This window comes from Seriola dumerili, unplaced genomic scaffold (genome assembly GCF_002260705.1).
Source record: "Seriola dumerili isolate Sdu_G_001 unplaced genomic scaffold, Sdu_1.0 BDQW01000331.1, whole genome shotgun sequence".
Taxonomy (NCBI): Eukaryota; Metazoa; Chordata; class Actinopteri; order Carangiformes; family Carangidae; genus Seriola; species Seriola dumerili.
This window is the reverse complement of record NW_019174586.1, coordinates 11,441,519-11,459,089: the sequence shown is the minus strand read 5'-3', so window position 1 is coordinate 11,459,089 and position 17,571 is coordinate 11,441,519. Positions and strand designations below refer to the sequence as shown.

The 17,571-nt window shown below is 42.2% G+C and overlaps 1 protein-coding gene across 1 annotated transcript; it reads left to right on the top strand.

Annotated features, from left to right (window-relative positions):
• Window positions 1-2,200: 2,200 nt before the first annotated feature.
• Window positions 2,201-4,085, top strand: LOC111232533 (nanos homolog 1-like). The gene has a single exon (XM_022760108.1). The coding sequence runs from the start codon at window positions 2,316-2,318 to the stop codon at window positions 2,994-2,996; it is 681 nt and encodes a 226-aa protein (XP_022615829.1). The 5' UTR covers window positions 2,201-2,315; the 3' UTR covers window positions 2,997-4,085.
• Window positions 4,086-17,571: the final 13,486 nt, after the last annotated feature.

Below are 17,571 nucleotides of genomic sequence, written 5' to 3'. Positions count from 1 at the left end.
GACAGTAAGTGCATTCTTATTAGATCCCTTAAAAATAGATGCAGAGCTTCCAAGTCAGTGAGTTTGCGCAGCCTCCCCCTGGAAGTTTTAATTAGAACACCAGTCACTCGTGTTATCGTTGTTTCAAGAGGGCCTGCTTCCACATTCCTGAGCTGCCTGCTTCATCGCAGGATCAGAGGCCCGTGCTGAAGTGGACCGTTTAGGACGGCTGCATCACGCTCCCTCTGGATTTTACCTCAAAAAAAATAAATAAATAAATCAAAATATGGATCCCCGCAGGAACTGACAGAGAGCCAGTGTGCTGTAATTTCACTGTACATTTAAAAAGACAGGGGGCTTCATAATGAAAACAAACGGTGCAAGACATCCCGGGATCAGCAGATTATACGAATCAGTCTACGTGCAATGAGCTCTCCAGATATGTGCACACCACACAAACGGAAACAGACAAGAAGAGACCGCACACTCTCCTTATATTAAAGGTCTACGGCTGCTGAAGGACGGGCAGCGGTTGTTTGATTTGTCCCACAACTCAGTGTTTTCAAGTAAAACTAAAGCTAAAGTCAACGTGATCAATCCGTCACAGAACAACCAGGTCGACCAACATCACTTAGACATCAGACAGTCCCCATGAAAACTGTTGTCAGTGAGTTCTGTGGATTAACAACAACAATGGGGAAACTTGCATCAGTCTTCTCTCACTTCCTGGAGAGAAGACTCGTATTTAAAGTCAGTGTAAGAGACAACTGGAGGTAAGTGAGAGGATGCATTGTTCTGGGATTTGTGTGAAATGTCCCTTTGACAACAACGCGTAGTGCTTAAGGTTTTTTTTTTTGTTACATGGCTTCACGTTAGTTGTACATCAGACCTTCATCCAGATGTTTATCATTCAGGTTCTGAGTCTTCCATTCCATCGACTGGAATCTCTGTGGTTTGGTTGTGTGCTCCTCTCTGCTGTTTCAGAGGGATCAGGACAAACTAATGACATCTGGCGTGAGGGACGTCACGGCTGGCTTTCATCTTCCAGCCAGTGGCCGTCATCATTACTGTAGGTTTTGTTCGGCACTCTCGTTCACTGAAGGGAGGAAGAGAAGGGAGGCAGGGGTCTTTTCAGTTTAAAATGAAGTGACCTGTAATTGCACTATGCTGCCCCCTGTTGAAAAGCCGCTCTGCATGTCATGTTTACATCACGATTACGTGGATGGAGGTGATGTTTTGTCTGGATTTTATGGAGGTTTTTCATGCCGGGACGGAGAAAATGTCACAAACAGACACGAGTTTAATGCAAACTGGGATGTCATGAAAGGTTTGTTTGATTCTGGAGGTAAACAAACCTTTGACTCCAGAGGGGATCACACAACTTCTGCAGATTTTTACTGTCTACAAACAAACTTTTCAAAGTTAAAGCAGATTGGATATTTCCAGAGTATATTTCTAAGAGTACGCCCTGTATTTTCAGCTGGTAGAATGTGTTGTGATGAAGAAAAAACACTTTATTGTGAAAAATCGTAATTGTAACCACCCATTATATAATCTAAAATCCACCCTGTGCAGATTAGTAGTATAAATGGAGCCATAAAACCTCCTCTGCGTGAATATATTTGCCTCATGTTGATTCAATTTTAACATAACATGATGCATCAGCACGGATGATTCCTCCCAGGACAGTGAGAGGATGCCTGCTGCACGGAACAAAGGGCCTCTGCTCTTGGCACACAAAGGGTTAAGGTGTGTGAAGGCGGTTTTTTTTTTTTTGTTTGCGTTGATGGTGTTTGTGCACAACGATATTAATTCACAAAACACGCAGCACTGCACTGCACTGTTCTAGTGACGTGAGTTTGGGGACAAAGATCGGAGCCATCCTCCTCTAACTGGTTACTACCAGCGCTGAAATAATGCCATGAACTACAGTGAGGCTTTGTGCGCCAAATTATTTCTCTGCACAAATCGTGAACAACTTTTTGCTCGTATAACCCCCCCACCCCCCACCCCCGAATCTCTAAACGCCAGAATGATGCCTGATGTGGACAAAAGCTCCTGCCCACAGGAAAACAAATGTGTCTGAATGTGGCTTTGAAGAAAGGGAGTCTGCTTTCAACCTGATCAGAAACTTGGTTTTGAAGGGAGAGCGCCCCGCCCTCCTGGTCCTTATAACCAGAAAGCCTGTTTGCAGGACGCTCAATCATAACAGGAGCACAGGAGACCACACCGCTGTACATGAGCCATTCCTGGAGACGTACTCTGGCTACAAAGACTTTACGGATTACTCTGGTTGTTTCACCTTTTTACCGGCAAGCAAACGACCAGAAGTGGCCATGGATTTTCTCAACCACAACTATTTGAACGCGCGCAGCCCATATGACTACACTTTCAATTTCTGGAACGACTATCTCGGGCTGACTACGTTGGTTACGAAGAATAATAAGCTCAGCATGCCCCAGAACCCCAACTCCATCACCGAGTCCCTGAAAGCGACCCTGGGCTTGGACGATTCCCCGGCGTGTCCGTGCGTAATCGCGGGCGGCGTTGGAGAGAGCGGGCACCTGGACTGCTGCTGCCCGTCCGGGAGCCCCCCGCCGGCCTCCATCCTGGACTTGAAAGAGCGTTTCTCGATACTGAGCCCCTTCCAAAACCAGCTCGGCGTCCAGCTGCCGGAGCGGGAGGTGGGCTTTGGTGGGAGCTTCGCGGGGTTTGATCTGTTCGGCATGGAGAGGAAGATGCGCAAACCCGCTTCCAGGAGCAAGCAGGAGCCCAAAATCTGCGTCTTCTGCCGAAATAACGGAGCGCCCGAGGAGGTGTACGGCTCCCACGTCCTGAAGACCCCGGACGGCAGGGTCGTGTGCCCGATTCTGAGGGCTTATACCTGTCCCCTGTGCAGTGCCAACGGGGACAATGCCCACACGATAAAATACTGTCCACTGTCAAAAGACCAGCCATCCCAGCGACCATTAAAGGGGGGGAGGGCAGTGGGTGGTAAGAGGATGAAAATATTCTAAAACAGACGAGACTATAAAGTAAATTGAATTGCACTGAACAATTTCCAGATGACTGTTTTGATTTCGGCTGTAGCCTTTATCCCAGTTTCATAAACATATTGATTTTATCTTTTTTTGTTTTTCTCTAAGATCTCTTATATTTTTATAGTTCCTTTATCCACATAGAATAATTTTATGCTTTATACATTGGATTTATTTTTCTTTCTAGTTTGTAGTCATTTGAGCGTGTGCATATAAATACACCTATGTATCAATAATCACAAAGTGTGAATAAATTAGAAAAGAAGTATTTTGGTGATGTAGGGAAACACACTGACATTGGCAAAGGGGATGAATGTCATATTTCTACCGAGTATTTTTGTACAGTGAGCTAAGCTCGCTACTATTTTTTCTTTCTCGTCTTAGAAAACCAAAGTTATGTTTTGCCATTAAAAGAAGCTCAAGAATGTGTCATTAATGAGTACTTGTGTGCGTCTGACTGGAGGAGGAGGAACTCTTTGATCCCATCTGCCTGCCTAAAAGCTCCACAGCATATTTTCCAACTTGCTTTAAAAAGTTGACATTCAATCTGTGAGGCAGGAAGAAAAGAGAAAGAAAGAATGAAAGAAAGAAAGAAAGAAAGACAATGTGGCCTCTGTTTAGGGCTCATATTCTCTGGGGGACGTTATAATCAGTTGTTGCTAAGCCAAACCTCTTTTCCAATCCTATGTGATGAGAATTTGACTCTCCAAGCAGACAGAAATGAGAGATACTAGCCTTCATTTTTTTTATGTTTACATTCCCAAGTAAGGGCGACACACTGGATTTCTTTTCTCTTGTCAGGTCTCTCTTTTTCTCTCTGGCTTTTATTTTTTGTTTGTTTTGATTTGCCCTGACATTGCATTCACTAGAGAGCCTCATGGGCAGGTCTGCTCTGCAATATCAAGCAGGAGTGAGTCCCATTTACCTTTTCAGCTAGCTCTGAGCGAGTGGTGCAAAAAACAAACAAACAAACAAACAAAAACAACAAAAACAAGAGCAAATGAATGTTAGCAAACCAAGGCGACATGTTATCCCATCATTTCTTTTCTGAAGAACCCAAAAAAAAAAGGAGAAAAAAGATGCAAAAATGTTGTGAATGTATGATTGAAAGTGTCACTTGCAGGACTGCACATTTCTGACAGTTTTGTTTACCAAAGGAAATACAATTGCATTGAAGAAAGAAGAGAGATTTGCTGTATTGTATATAAAGTGATGTTTATTCAGTATTTTAACATTACAAGTGACTTCAGAGGGCGCTACCTCAACAGGATTTTGTACTTAACATGTAAAAATGTCAACAGCAGTTTATTGATATAGTGCTGCCATTTATAATAAGGGTTTTGATAGTATTTTTGATCTTTGTATAACATAATTGTATTTTCATTTTGTTGCATTTAACATTATGGAAGTGAATTTCCATGAAGCTATAAGCATTGCTCACCAAAAGGTGATTGTCTGTAAATAATGATTATACCCATACTTTGAAAGTTTAGTTGTTCAATGTTACATTCTCGAGAGAGTGTGCAAGAGAGTGGATACTGAGAGAGGCTGACGAAATTTGCCACTTTTAACAGAGGATTTTTTTTTTTTTTTTGATTAAATGAATAAGAGAAAAAGAAAACACTGTTGAACTTTGTTATTTATATTTTACCACAATTTCCTGTATGCTGCTGTGCAGAATAACAACATATGAATTCACTAGAGAAATAAAAACTTATCAAATATTTGGAGCTATGTGGTTGTGTTTGACTGAGTCAGTGTGTGTGTGTGTGTGTGTGTGTATGTGTGTGTGTGTGTGTGAACCCTTTTTGTGAACACAAAAGTTGTGTGAGCGTCTCAAATGACAGTTTAGCTGACTGGAGTAGTGATTAGCAGATGGGCTGATTAAATGAAGCAGGGAAGTGGAGTAAAAACACATTTACAGCAGTGGCTCTTCTCGCCCTAATTGGCCTGCTAACTGACTGACTGAGACACACACTGGATGTGGATCAAGAGCTGAGGCCTCATGTACATACTGTAACTTCACTTTCAGTAAAGAAAAACTTTCCCTTTAACCTCTGCTTGGGGACAAACTCAAACCCGATCTGCTGCTCTCCAATCTTAAAGATTTGTCTCTGAAGGACAAACACAGTGCCACGGTTTGTTCGAGGCTGTTTAGGGAGGTCTGCCCACACAAGAATGTCTTGGCTTATGCCTCGCCATTCAAACAGATCATGTTTGCACTGAAGTGGATTGAATAGCTGGCCCTCCCGGCCCTCTCCGCCTGCCATCTGTGGAATGGCTGCTGCAGACATATTAAGGGGCTCAAAAAACAGTCAGGAAGCTTTTTTTCTGCCGCTTCTTGTTTTTTTGGGAAAAAGTCTGAGCTGTGCACAGTGGTGCAGCTGGGAGGGCTTATAAGTTACTGCAGCAGGGAAGGGAAACAATAAATAGAGTCAAACCATGATGAGTTCATGAATGGCTTTACTGTCTGCCCCAGCAAAACAACCTCAGACGTTCATAATTGCTGCTGACGCTGCACATACAGTACAAAAACACATCAAGAACACTGTACATACATTAGCCTGAAGCATCCGGCTGGTGTCATCCACACCTTTGCTGTTCCTCCCTCCCTTGCTGCCCCCCCCCCCTCCCCTCCCCCTCCCTCCACTGTCTTCATGCATCTCTCCAGCTGAGGCTCTGGCATTAAAAATGGATGACTACTAAGTGCAACAGGGATTTGTCTCTGTGAGAACAGTGGTGAAAAGGCCTGGCGGGCTAGCATTTCAGGCAAACACAGTCAGCTAACAGGTCTTATTCCCTCTACGCCACAGCTTCCATTAGCCGCTCTGCAGCCAGGGCCCATATAATCTAGTTAGCTGCCCCATTTATGTGATATGTATCTGCCATGATCATATAATATGTCTTAGCTGGCTGCTTTTTAAGCAATGCACAATTTGTGTGCACAACAGCTCTCTCTGCAGAGCCCGATGACCTGAGCAATGTGAGACAGCAGCAAAGTTGTGCAGAGAACTGTATTGGCCTTTTATATACATGTATATATATATAAAAACAGGACACGAGTGAGGGAAATGTTTTAATTAAAGGGCAGCATTATCGGTCAGGTGTTGGCTCTCAGTAGTTATCGCCTAGAATGAGGCACCTGGATCCCCTCTGGCAGGTGATTAAGATTTAGCTAATGCCCTGCAGCAGTGGTTAGTCTTTGCTGTTAATGTGATTTAGAGGATTCATTAATTCACACCGTGGTGGCAGCATTAGAATGCTTCCTGGTTAAATTGCTGTAGTCACTGTACAGTTCATTTGTGCTTCTACAGCTTTTTTTTTTTTTTTGATGTCCAGTGTTTCTCCACAGCCCCGTCAGATTGGCTCATGTTCTCCCACGTTAGATGGGATGGCTTCGTGGAATTGCTTCTGCAGAAATTGGCTGTGTCGGATTTATCAATGTTTGATAAGAGTGGCAGAATTTGGACATTTCACTCACTCATCAACTGCTTTAAGCTTCTTGCTGGCTGGTTTTTGATGCACTCTCAGATGCAACACTTGAGTTATAAGTGACTGTCCTGATAATTACACACTATCAGCAATTTTAAATTTCCACGTGTGTGATTATTTTCCTCTCAAACACAAATATATGGATGTATGCATGATTTCTATTTTTGCGTCTTAGCTTTAGCCACCCCATGATCTTCCCGTGTCGCCCCTGGAGCTGTAACTGCAGAAGCACCCTGTGGAGTACACGTGCCTCTGGTTGGGAACCACTGCAGCAGATTGGTTTGTGGTTTTTCTTCTCTCCACCTTTTCTTGAGGTGTCAAATTTTACATTTAAGGGTTAAAAAGCTCACGTTTCTCACTCTGTCAGCCCGGCTGAACGTTGCAGTCATCAGCGTGCTTGCTGTATGCTACGCTGTCTTATCGTCGACTATATTGCCATTGACTAAATGAAACAAAAGGCCATTTCAACAGCATCCCTCTTCTGTATCGACCCATGCAGTAATGTTGAGGGGAAATTATAAGTTGGAGATCTGGAGAATCCATTTATTGGTCCTATCGGTTCCCACAATGCACTTGCAATAATGATGTACAGTTCTCCTCACTGATGCAGCTCTCAGAGCCTCCTCTCTGCCGACTGTACGCTGCAGAAATATAGGTTTTAAAATGTCCTCGAATTAGTGGCTCTATAATGAAAATAAAAACCCTTCTTAGCTCACAGACTTCCCCTCTTTTCCTGTTGTGATAGAGCTGAACCCTTCAAACCCGACCTGTCTGCTTCTCCCGGCAGGACAAAGCAAACAGTGAAGTGACTCTGCTGAATGACCTGAAGGTCCATTTGCATAACATCCTTCTCTTTAATCGACCCACATGACACCGGTGTTTAAGGCTGAGAACAAGTTACAGATCTGCAATGTTCATTTATGGTCCCATCATTTCCCAGAATACACTTGTAATAAGGAAGCTCCTGTTGCCTAGCAACTCCTGGAGCTAAAATTGGACAGCAGCTGAGCATGAAAGTCATTCCATGGAACAAGGTAAAGAGGATGCCATCTTTAGCCCTCACATTAGACGGCTTACTGGTGCTTCAGTGCAAGTGTGATTTTTAAATTGGAAGAAAAGCCTCTAAAAAAAGGTTTTTGGACTGTGGTGTATTTTCAACACATTACCGCCCCGTGTGGCGATAAGCGGTATTACAAAAACATTAATACCTGTTCTATGACACTTATTGTAGTCAGTGTTATTCAAAGCCACCGGCGTGGAAGGAATCGTGATGACGAGTAATGTCGCTATTGAACTCTCTGTCAACATGGCTGCAATGACCATTCGCCGAGCTCGGCGATAACGACTCTGTCCCTCTGAGGGCAGATTACAGCTTTGATGCTGTAATTGAAATTTCACAAAGGATTTATTTGAAATCAAAACTCGTTGGCGTTTAAGTGAGGCAGACAGGTTATTAAGTTTCTTTCACAGCATGATCAGCTTATTTCTCAGGGGCTGTTTCATTGGTGCAGATGTACTGTCAGTTGGAATAATCCTCCAAGTCACCGGTGCATATCCTGGTGAGCATAAACGACATTAAGCAATGTTAACATTTACTCAGTGAGTATCAGTGCGTTTTCTTAAAAGGTTTTTTCCTGCATTTGAAATGAATTGTCATCAGTCTGGCCTCAGTCGCAGTCTGGCTCTGGGCGTTTTCAGCTCCTCCAATATTATTGGCATATTCTTAGACTGCAAACAAAAATAAAACAAGACAGCAGGGGGCTTATTTTCTGTTCATATCTGCGTCTCTCTGGATTTATAAATAGTTTCTAGAATCAGGAATTCAATTTCCTCCTGAGGCCGTCTTCCAAACAATGGCGTTTTATGTGCTTTCTGCTGAAAGGACACAACAGGAAGTATGGAACTTATTTACTATATTTACTAAAAGCATCCGTATTTAAAAGATGCTCTTTGTCGACACTCACATTCCCTTCACGGTCATGTTTTTAAAACTGCACCGCCGCAGCAGTGTTTTGTTCCAGTGTTACGTTTGGCTACATCCCACTAAGCCCTCTATCAGCAGAGATAATCGAGGCTGCTTAACATAACAGGAGATACCAACCATGTTCCCTCACCTTGTCAATAAAGTAGCAGACCAAAGCAGAGATTGCACCGCAGTCTCACACAATTCAAAGAGGAACAATGCTCTTTTCTTAGGCCTTCGGAACAACAACAACAACAACAACAACAACAACAACAACAACAACAAAAGAGAGAGATTTTCAGATTTCATTAACAGCTTGTGCGTCAGCAGCGGAGTAATAGTGTTTTATAATATAATAGTGTCAGTAGGGTTCATTGGAAAGTTTGTAGGGTCACATGAAACGGGAAAATCCACTGATGGTTTCCCATAAGTCACATACTGTATATACATAATACATTATGTTTTCTTTATTTAATCTATTGATCACTGAGCCGTGTCCCAGTCAAGTGAAGTAATAAAATAAAAGAAATAAGTAAACATACACGTATACAGGTTTGTAATTAGCGGTTATTCTTCAACACAACTACTTTTCTGAGATGGCTGTAAAGACTGTAAATACGATATTGATAAAATATACAATCTGCAGAGCTTCATGGGCTCACTGAGCGGCACATCCATCCATCACACCTCCAGTGTTTTCTCAATAGAAAGTAAAGATGAGGGAGAAAAAAAATGATTTAATTAAAGGGCAGCGCTATCAGTCAGGTGTTGACTCGGAGTAGTTATCTCCAAGAATGAGGCAACAGGATTCCCTCCGGGAGGTGATAAAGACTAAGCTAATGCTCTGCAGCAACAGTTAATCTTTGCAGTTAATGTGACTTAGAGGATTCATTCTTTTACACAGAGTGAAATATTCCCTGGTTAAACTGCTGTTTGGAAATTGAACTTTTTCAATGTTCTGAAGCGACAACTGTGGTTTTCTTTGCTCGACCTTTTCAGTGACCCCCGAGGAGTCAATTTCAAAAAATTCAAAGAACTAAATTGTCCCTTCTCTCTTACCATCCAGCCACTGTATTGTCACTGTGTGCTGACTCCCAACACTAAAACAAAACCCATTCACATAGCATCCTGATTCTTCATTGACCCATATGATGACAATGCTGAAAGCAGATAATAAGTTACAGATCTGGAGAATTCATTTACTGGTCCCATCATTTCCCAGAATACAGTTGCAATGAGGATGGTCCTGTCGCCTAGCAACTCCTGGAGATAAAATTGGACAGCAGCCAAGCATGAAAGTCAGTCCACAGAGCGAGGTAAAGAGCATGCCATCTCCAGCCCTCACATTATGGCCGAGTGGTGATTGGGTGCCACTTATCTGCACAAAAATTTGCAAAAAAAAAAAAAAAAAAAAAAAAAAAAAAAGTGGATCTGAGGGTAAATATTATTTAGAGACTGATGATGAAGCCGTGACTGTGAAGACTGATGGGGATCGTTTTCTGCAGTGTTGAAAGAAAAAAAAAAAAGGGCTCCAGGTGTAAGAGATGAGTTACTTCTGTTGTATTAAACTGAACTAACGGAGCACGAGGTGAGTTCAACTTTAGTTCAGTGCTTCAGCTCCATCATGCACCTGAGCAATGAAAACATTATTATAGTACGAAACCGACCATATGAACTCCAGACATGTTCATTATGTAAGAATGTGCATTTACTAAACCTTTAGTATAAAGCTGTGGAACCTAATGTTTGTCTAGACGACTATAAAATGAGTTTATAAAGTGAAATTGCAATAATGACGTTAAACGTTTAATAATCCTGATCTATCACATTGAGGTTAACTACATTAAAGTTTATTTTACCCTCATCCTTTTGCATGTTAGGACGGAGCCACGTTTTATTATAAACTAAGTGGTCTTCACTACTAGAAAGGTGAATGTATAAATTATTCTTAGTAAAGTCATTAAACAACACAAATTAAATCTGCTTGAGTTTGGAGACGTACAATGATCAAAGCTGAAAAAACAAAACTGCAGTTTGATAAATGCCTTGTATCATTTCCTGTTAGTAAAAATCAACACTATACACTGTTAACACTATACTGCAAACTAATTCTAAGCAGGTAGTACACACAGATATGTCAGTATACGTACATGCTTGATATTGGAGCGCGCCATTGACTGCAGCTGTTGACACTCTTGTATCACAATGTAAAACATAAAGCGAATGGGGGAACTACTCACAACTGCAAAAAAGAGCGAGACAGATGCAGGAAAACCGAGAAAAACAAACAATAAGTAAATAAAGTAAAAAAGTTTGTAAGTCTGCAAGACACTTCAGACACTTTCCTTTCCCTACAAACAGCACACATATACATACAGCATATAAAGGGTAAACTACCGGTATAGACTTTAGAGAAAGGTTATAAAACCTCCCAGAGCAGCTTCTTTTTCAGGTCAGACGTTCTGACTTGTCAAAGGAGGAGAGGCGCAGCTGAAACCAATTTGGTTAACGATGCCTCAGCTCCGTCAAGTGTCCCAGAGAGCCGGCACAGAAGGACCCATGTCATCGGTTACACCTGTGCTTCTCCTTCTTATGACACGCCAACACGTCTGCTGTGAAGAAGGTCCACAGCTCCACCCAGTTTCAACCTGAGCACCATCTGATCAGACAATGAGAGGAAACACTTGACAATACAGGATGTGAGATAGTTTCAGATGGCTGTAAATCACAGAGAAGGCACTCCACTGAACACCATGCATCTGTTTTTCTATTGCTATACTGTCTGTACTTTACTGGGAGTAAACTGTAGATTTTTACACATAGAAAATCCACAACTAAGACACTGTATTTGTAAATACTACCACGTCTGTCAGTGCTCGCAGGGAAGTTTGGGAAAGAACATTTTACGGACCACAATTTGTCTTCATTCATACCGTCTTCATGCCAGTAGACAAAATGTTCATTAAAAATGGCCCAGGGTTGTTTTTTTGGAGATCATGTTGCTCACCGTCCAAGTGGTAAATTGATCTGTTTTCTATCTCCTCTTATTTAATAATGCAGTGGATTAAAACTGCCCGGGGGTGGTCTTTCCCACTCACTTGAGATTGTTTCTTGGTTGAAACCGATGGAAAATACCGCTATAAGTTTATTTCTGTGTAGGTGGGAGCAACAGCAGCAGCCTGTCTCGTGGTGTTTGACCAAACAAATTCGTGTAATGTGTAATTTGAACTGTTTCCTATCTCTGAATTTGAACATAGACCAACAAGCACTTTTAAATGTTTAATGAAGAATCAGGCAAAGTGTGGTAGTGTGGTAAAACATCAGAGGCTGACAACTGAAATACCAGGAAGAAGTCTCTGGAAATAAGAAGGACTCGACGGACATTCAGATGTAATAGAGGTAATACAGTAGAAAGGCAGATTTCGACAGACACTGTACTTCATTTGTTCCCACAAACACCCGACAGGTGCTGCTAAGAAGAGGCTCATTCATCGACCGGATCACAGCAACAGCTCGGGCCCTGTGATCCAGTCGGTCTGTGTAGCTCTGCACAGTTAATGTGTTTTTGTCAGTGGGAAAATTCCAGCGCTGCACCGGGTCCCATGTGGTTGTGGTTTGGGTGAGAGGCACAGTAATGCGTTTGTGACGCAAGAGGGAGGAAATTGCAGAAGCTTCCTGCACAACTGTGCTTTTGTACCACTTCCAGGTGGATACCGGGCCAGTCTGCAGGCAAACAAGACCTCAACAAGTTGGACCGGAGTGCTATGAGAAGGTGCAACAGCACCGTCTGGAGGCCGCAAGGGCTACTCCATCTGGGAAACCGAACGCCAGCAGCTACCAAACAGGAATTTGATGCAACAGAATCTCATCACACAAATAAATACTGTGTCTCGTCAGTACAACAAGGTCTGTAGGATATTTTAGTAACATTATTGTGGCTTGTGAAAGGTCCAGTATGGCATCCTGATCACCACCATGTCAATCAGGCGCAATCTTTTCTTTCATCTGAAAGACTTATGGAAGCCATGAGGTTCAAAGCAAAGTAAACAGGAAAAGCCTCCTAATAATTCTATTGCATTATTTCCTTTCAAAATCAATTTGACCTAATGCAAAGAAAGTAGAATTACTGATTTTGAGGAACAGTACAGGTACAGTAACCAGGCTGATACCTGCCACTGATACCATATCATGTATATAAGTAATCACCTACTTTTCTTGGTCTTGGTCAGTGAATTATTCGCCTGATTCTGAGAAGCTTGGTTGTAAAAGCTCAGTTTCTATAATGCAGGCGCGGTCGATGCTCACATTGACCAGGGTGCAGAGAATATGCAGCTCAAAGAAGGTTGAAATCGAGCCTTCAACTTAAAAATCTTTGCACATTTTGTGATACGGATCATTTCTCCTCAGAGCACGGGAAGGTTACGTACATTGAAGTGACACCCCCAGAGGAGCGAAGCACAAAACGAATGTTCTGTAAATGGAACAGTGAACGATTGTGTGTGACTGTTTTAAATGATTTAATTTGAATATTTGATTGTGTTGCAGTAAATGGAGTTTGCTGCACCGAATCTTCTGACTCTGCATATTATGTGTAACTGTAATAAACGAGTAGATGTCTGAGAATATATGACAAAAGCAAGATGAATGTAGTTTGACTTGACGAAAATCCACAACCAATCAGGCCACTGGTATTTAATGAGAATAAAGTAGAGGTAATACGCATTAGTTTTATCAGGATGAATGAAGGTACATATTTTACACCCAACTTACAAAGACTTTCGTTGTTTTTGAAGATTCTCAGTCGTCATGGTCGTCCAAGAAAAGTTGAATCAAGGGCAAGTGGACTTGAAGAACCGAGGCTTCTTCAGACCTTAATGGATGAGAGGTGAAGTATCTTCAAGCCCGGATGCCCTTGATTCAACTTTTCTTGGGTTTCATTAAGTTATGCAGGGCCGCAGGAAGATGTTTTAAGTTGGGGATGCAGTAGTGTGAGGAGCATTTTACCCTAACCCATGATACATGAATTTCCCCTGGGGGATAAATAAAGTATCTATCTATCTATCTATCTATCCCATACAATACAACCCATACTAATACAACACCGGCCTACAACAATACTACTACAACACAGACCAAAAAAGCAGCAGCAGTAACAACAACAGCAGCCAGAACTATAAACAAGGACTCAGCAATGCTATTGCACAATAATAGCTCACAATAATGCCATAACATTGCAATACACATGTCCAAAAGCCCATTGCGCAGGGCACACAAGAACATATCCAAATAAGCACATTTTTTTCAACAAAGTAATATCAGTGTGAAGTTCAAAGTAAGTGACAACTCAGTATTAAACTGCTCGGCGGCAGCTAACAATAACACACCATCAAATGTATACCTGTATTGTCACTAGCAGGTCCAATAGCTCATTGTGCGCAACACACAAGAACATTTCCAAATACGCACTTTTTACAACAGTGTTATATCGGTGTGGTGTTGAAAAGTAATTGACAGTTGAATATTAAACTGCTCGGCGGCAGCTTAAACCAATTAACTTACCTTGAGCTGCAGGTCAGGTGCTCCAGTAGTTATAATAATCCAGATGTGGCCATCAGGACGCGCTGGGTCCAGCTCCTCGGGAAGGTGAAGGGGGCACCAAATCGACCGGTTTCCCTCTGCTGCAGCTTCTTCATGCAAAACACACAACTGGTAACAAACTCCGACACGTAATGAAGCCCACTTCCGTTTAGCAAACCAACTTGGTGTGAGTGCGCGGCTGAAAGTTTCTTTTCCCCCAAAATGTCTGGCCGGTACATTGAAGTTGGCTGGAGAGGCTGCTCAAATGCTCAGTCCTAACCTGACAGTTGTAAACAGTAGACTCCTCAATGTCCGCGGTGCTAACGCTGATACTCCTGCAGGTGGTGCAGCGACAGACTCCGTCTCCGAGGAAAAACTACAAGTACAAACAAAAACGATGCTGGTGGGGTGGGCTTCATCTGTTTATATCTCTTTAGCTGGTGGTTTGCCTCAATAAATTGGCAGTACGCTTTACCTCCATTGTGATTTTATCCATCGATTAGCTATCAATTATACGGCAGCCGGATTTAAATTTACAAACCCTACTCTAGAGTTGACACGACCCGCACTACGCTGCCTCTGATTGGCTAATGAGCGTTGCCTCGCTGGTTGGATTGGTTAGGTTTAGGCATGAGGGGTCAAAGGTAAGTCATTCTGAGGCCGAGTAGAACTGGTTATTGATAATTATTGATAATCAGTAAGTATACAGGAGGGCAGTCTACAAAACAAACAACAAAAGCAACAGCGAGTATATATAGGTACAGTAAAGAAAATAAATAAAAGCAGCACCAGGGATAAATTAACATACATTACATAAAGATATTAAAAGACACACATAAATTATGTTTCCTATTAACCTGCCTTGTAATCAAGAGGCAAACTGCCGTGACGTCACCCATTGGTTTGTGAACTGCTGTTTTGAAGCTTCGAGTTTGGCTTAATGGACGTCGCCATCTTGGTTTTTTTTGGAGCCAGAAGAAACCACATTTGGGTGAGAGGGTGGAGCTGGGGATAAGGGAGGGGGGTGGATCTGACCTGTGTCCTCGAGGACACCAAGTACGCCCACCCGCATCGGCAACCTGACAGCAACCGGTCCCTGGCTGAGCAACTGGTAAATTAGTCGTATAGGCTAATTGCATACAACCACATTTGGCAAATATCATATATGTGAGGAGTAACTTGTAATGTTATTGCAGTTGAAGTTAGCATGTGCGCTAGCGTTAAACTGTAAAACCACCGCAGCGGCCGTGGGTTCGAGTCCGACTCATGGCCATAGCTGCATGTCATCCCCTCTCTCTCCCCCCAATTTTCCTGTCAGTCTTTCATTGTCCTTTTCTGAATAAAAAGGCAAAAACTGCCCCCAAAAATAATTACTTTAAAACCACAGTGTAAAATGTATTCTAACCTTGTGTTTTAATTTGGTTCTGCAGAACATGAACAGACTTCAGAACAGCTCCTCCCTCAGACTGAGAGTCTGCTACAAGTAAACTGTCACACACAAAGACTGATGATGAATAAATATTTATTTTTAATTTGTCAGTTACAGTTGATTGTAAATTGCACACATTATTTAATTAATCCATTTATTAAATTTTTTTGTACACATCTCCAGTGGTGTAAATTGTTGAAATTAATGTAGTTTTAATGTGAAATAAAGTTTTTTTATGAAGCTCTGCTTTGCTGATGGTTTTTATGGAGCGTGACTGGTATGAATTTTACTAGTTACATGCTGAAATTTCCATGTAGAAAACGACTAAACCGAATAAATATGCAGAATAATAATATATGCCTTCAAGGCTATTGCATTGCAGGCACGTAACTAGAAAATTCCTTAAGAAATTTTGCTCTTCTACAGCTCAAGAGACAAAACTGTGATTCTTATTTCAGCTTCACTTTAGTTTCTATTTTGTTTGAAATGCTGTTTCTGGACACCACCGTATATAAACTAACTCTATAAACTGAGAGGTGTTCCTAATATTTTGTCCATCCCATTTTTAGGAATTAAATTTGACAAAATATTAGGAACACTTCTCAGTATATGCCAGTGCACTTAAACATTACCACAATTATAAATGCAGCCTTCACAATGACCATTAAAATAAACCAACACTTCTCAAACAGATTCAGTAAATACTGAACATTATAATCCTCATGAAGGAGGATTTGCTGCAGGCCTGTTCCATTATACTGCATTAGTTTCATCCAGGTTCACCTAATGCATATATATGAATTAAAACTACAAATCAAGGACACTTACAAATGCTAAAACAAATCAGCCCTTTATTTAAACTTTATCCAATATATAGCAATGCTTAATAAATGCATTCCTTTGAACAGAATAGTAATGGGGTTAATGGGGCAGATATAAGTGACTGTAGATTGCCTTAAAAAGGTTCACTGTGTAACTGCTGCTAACAGTCCTTCTCATCTTGTAATACCACTTTGTTCCTCAAGAGGCGACAGTGAGTCACTGCGCCATAAACTTCTATAACTTACTAATGGAACTTGAGGTTCAGGTGAAACTGATGATCTCTCTCCAGAGCTCCTCACCCTGTGACAGTGAGTCATGTGATGACCTTAGTTTCTCAGCCAATGCCCATCCATCCACTGTACCTCAGCACATGATGTGAGCTGCAAGAGTAAAAGAAAGCACAAATTACAAATGAATTCCTACATACAGTAACAGCATGGTGCCCAATGGAAACTATTTACAACATTTTTTACCAGGGAATCAGTCACTGTCCAGTCTTTGCACTGCGCCATCGTGAATGCAATTTAAGAATATAATAATTAAAAGAAAAGAAAAAAAGAACAGTTCAGTAAAAGTGTTTGTCATCTTTGAATATACATACTTTTTTGGGACTTTTAAAAGTTATAAATAAAGACAGAAAACATTGTCCTGTCTTCTCTTCATCTCCTCCCTCCACAGTCTTTCCACCAACAGTCACACAGTGTGACACACCTGCAATGTGAGTGAGGTCAGTGTCAAACCTTCTGGGTTGGATGCACTTGCTGCAGATGTATGACGTTGGCAGCCGGAAGGTTTTTTTTCCTCCAGGCAGCGGCCCCCACTCTGCCACAGCAGCTTCGGGCCGCCTTCCTCTTCCCGTAGGCTCTGGTCCTGGGTACAGGGAGTCCAGGCAGAGGAGGTGGCTGGAGTGAGGGGAGGACCAGCACTGGATGAGGGGCCAGGCTGCTCCTCTGGGACATTGAAGTTAAAGGGCTGTTCTTGTCCCACCTGTACCAAGAACAGACCCTTTGCTGAAGGGAGAGTCTGGTCAGCACCTGGAACACACAAACAAACAGACAGTTTTAGGATTTTCAGCTGGATGTTGGTCTGAGCCATCAACCTCAAGCTGGCCAGCAATGCCTCTCTGATGGCCACATAATCCTTGAGAATGAATGACCACCGAGTCCTCACGGTCCCTCTGAATGACGTGGCCACTGGGTGAAGACGGCAGAGCCGGTTGCAAACGGCCTCCGCCAGGCGGCTAACACTGGCCCAGTTTGCAGGGCCCGAGT